Source organism: Poecilia latipinna, unplaced genomic scaffold, assembly GCF_001443285.1.
Source record: "Poecilia latipinna isolate Pla-1442-1.1 unplaced genomic scaffold, P_latipinna-1.0 Scaffold2646, whole genome shotgun sequence".
Taxonomy (NCBI): domain Eukaryota; kingdom Metazoa; phylum Chordata; class Actinopteri; order Cyprinodontiformes; family Poeciliidae; genus Poecilia; species Poecilia latipinna.
In genome coordinates, this window is record NW_015115262.1 from 56,950 (window position 1) to 60,183 (window position 3,234).

Genomic DNA, 3,234 nt, shown 5'->3' on the forward strand with positions numbered 1-3,234 from the left:
TGTAAACAAACCGAGCTGCAGCTCATCCTGCATCGCTTCACTTCATCACAACTTTGACATTAAACAAAGTTGCTGTAAAAACTGAGATTTTGCTGAGCTTGCAACATTTTGGCACAAAAAAGGCAAAACAGATTTTTAAGCTGCAAAGGATTTTAGAAATAAAATCTGAGTTTCCCACTGATGAGTAATAAATGCATAAGGATTTTTATTTGTCAGAAAATCAGATTCTTTTCTCACATTGATCATTAATATCTGCAGCTCAAAGTCCCACTTTAGAAAAGTTATAATAGTTTCTCATTTTAGTTTAATTTCATTTCATTGTGAATTTTGATCTAAGTTTTATTTAGTGTTTCTAGTTTTTACTAGTTAAATATTTAGTTTTTATAAGTTATGTGATGATGTATAAATCAGTTAGGTAAATACTCAACAGAAGAAAAAAAAGGTTCAGTTATTCTTCACTCTTGAGTTTTCTCCCATCTTTTGCTGTCGCCATTTTTTGGAGCAGCGTAAGTGGCGCCAGCAGGAAAATGGATCGCTGACATCTGCAGACAGCTGATGTAAACAGCTTGTGTGGGAAAAACAATTTTATATCAGTTCAAAAGGCCAATAAATCTATAACTTCAGTTTGTTTTAGTTTTATAAACATGAATCCAGTTATCTCTTGTTTTCCCCCATTAATTTCCGTTTTAATTTATTTCAGTTCATTTTTTTCTCCTTTTCATTTTTATTTTGTTTGTTTTAGTTGAACTTTTATAACTTTGTTCTGTTTTTAAAACTCCTGAATCTAAAGGCTGAGTTAGAGATGAACCATTTATAGATTCAGACGGCCGTTTTTCATCTCAGATGCAGCTAAACTCACTGGCCACTTTATTAGGTTTGAAAGGTTTTGATTTGATTTAAACACTTTTTCATTTATTGGAGTTTAGTTTAACGTTTGTAATCTTTCATTTCAGTATTTACCTTTGCCAGGTTGTTTTATCTGTTTACCTGCACCGAGTCTAGGAACACATTTTGCTGAACAATCTGATTTTCCCATCAATAAAACATTAACCAGTATTGATCATCTGCTGCCGGTAAGGATCAATAAATTGCGTCACGTTGGACTCGTTCAACCTGGATCTTTGCTCCCAGAGATCCAAAGCTCGGACCCGGACTCGGATAAAACCCGGAGCGCTCCAGGGCTTCGGCACAGAGTCTCCTGTCCTGCAGTCGGTCCAGGTCTCTCAGTTCCTCAGTGAAGATGAAGTCCAGTTTGTTCCTGGTGGCGGTGCTGCTGTGCGGTCTGGTCAGCGCTCAGCAGGGCGGTCTGCCTGAGCGGGTCCAGAAGCTGGAGGCCGACAACGACGTCCTGAGTCGGTTCTGATGTTCTTCCTCAGACTTTAGCTGATTGTCTGTTGGACTCCCAGATGTTTGAGTTTCTGTAACTGACCTTCTGACCTCCTGCAGCCAAATCCAGGGTGGCGTTCTCCGCCGCACTCGTCGACACCGACGACTGGACCACCAAGGGCCCGCTTGGAGCTGAGGAAACTCTGGAGTTCAAGAGAGTGATCACCAACATCGGCAACGGATACGACCCAGCAACAGGTGGGCAGGGAGTCACTCGATTAGGGTTCGCAGGACCAACTAAAGTCCAGCAGCAGTTTAAATGTCTTCCAGAACCAGAACCACTGACCCAGATTCTCTTCCTGCAGGCATCTTCACCGCCCCAGTCAAAGGTCTCTACTACATCCGGGTCACTGGAGTCGCCGGTCCGAACGGTGAGCTGCACGCCGGGGTGAAGAAGGACGGAGTGAACATGTTCGCCATCTACCAGAAAGCAGGAACCCAGGCCGGCGCCTCCAACGCCATGGTGCTGGCTCTGGAGCAGGGAAACCGGGTCTACGTCCAGCTGTGGGCCGGGAAGACCATCGCTGACCAGGGCCGCCTCAGCACCTTCACCGGGTTCCTCGTCTTCCCCATGTAGATGAAGGTCTCCACCTGCAGAGCTGCAGGAAGTCTGCTGGGCGGCTGTCAAATTAAGAGCACGGATAAATAAAAATGCAATCTGCAGATCTGTGAAAGATCTGAAATCAGCAGGCTGCTTGTTTTGTTTTGTTTTTTTGTTTTTCTCAAATCTGTTGAATCCTGTGAGAAACCAGTCAGAAAGAAACATGTTCAATATTTTCAGTCCTCTAAATATTGAAACAGATAAAATGTGAATCCACACAGAAATGCTTGGATTCGATCCCAGAAGGCCGCCTGCTGTTTGGTTGGTTCAGCAGGTTATCGACACGTTTCACAGTCAGAACTGTTAACATCCAACAGAGATGGGCAGAAATCAATAACCTCTGATGGCGGGAAAACAGCTGAAGCTTCAGTTTCCAACCGGGCATTCACCCGGTGGGCTGATGTTCTGCTGGTCAAACCCATTCAGCAGTTCTTTTATTTACTGCATGGTCTGGCCAGCATCCCAACAACATGAACACCAGCTGCTTTCCTTCTGGAACAAGTAAAGTCCGTGCAGCAGCCACCCACCTTGAAACATGCGGTTGTGTAAAGCTGCTTCACTGCGTTACCGTAAATCAAGCTAATCGTTGGTGAAGCTTCTTAAAGCAACAATGCTGAAGTAACCCAGCAAGGGTTGGGGTTAGTAAACCAGAGTTGTTCTGTTTAAAAAGCACTTTGGAATTTTTGGAAAATATTCTCATCAGTAGACTGAAGTTTTCCAAAATAAAAGCATAATATTCATGTTTCAGGGTTTGTGAATACAAACATCCTCTCTTCTGCTGAACACGGTGGAGGTTGCATCATGCTGTGGGTCAGCCTCCAGGCCTGGACAGGCTTAATATTCAGTTTTTACATGTTAGTTAGATCATCTCTCAGTGGACGGGGCAGAAATAAATAAAACTCAGTGATCCAAAGCAGAAATATTATGGATGGCTGGAGAATCAGGCCTTGTGTGACGACTTATAACGATTTAAATAAAATGTTTTTCACACTCGGACTCTTCCGTGTGGATAGCAGGGTCTAATTAAAGCCTCTGAAGTGAATCAAAGCTCTCCTGCTGTGTAATCTTATTTATGGCTCATTTATGTCGTGCTTAATGGAGTTCTTCCTTCTGCTGAAAGATGAAATTTAATAACTAAAAAATATTTTTTTTGACAGGTTGTAGGTGTTTTTGAAGAAGATGAGAGAGGAATTGAAGTGTTTATGCTTTGAAATGAAATAAAAAATATATTTTAAGATGTTTTGCTG

The 3,234-nt window shown here is 42.5% G+C and overlaps 1 protein-coding gene across 1 annotated transcript; it reads left to right on the forward strand.

Annotated features, from left to right (window-relative positions):
- The first annotated feature begins 1,155 nt into the window (after nucleotides 1–1,155).
- Nucleotides 1,156–2,062, forward strand: LOC106938627 (complement C1q-like protein 2). Its single transcript, XM_015020743.1, has 3 exons — nucleotides 1,156–1,352; nucleotides 1,447–1,584; nucleotides 1,692–2,062. The coding sequence occupies exons 1-3, from the start codon at nucleotides 1,241–1,243 to the stop codon at nucleotides 1,961–1,963; spliced, it is 522 nt and encodes a 173-aa protein (XP_014876229.1). The 5' UTR covers nucleotides 1,156–1,240; the 3' UTR covers nucleotides 1,964–2,062.
- Nucleotides 2,063–3,234: the final 1,172 nt, after the last annotated feature.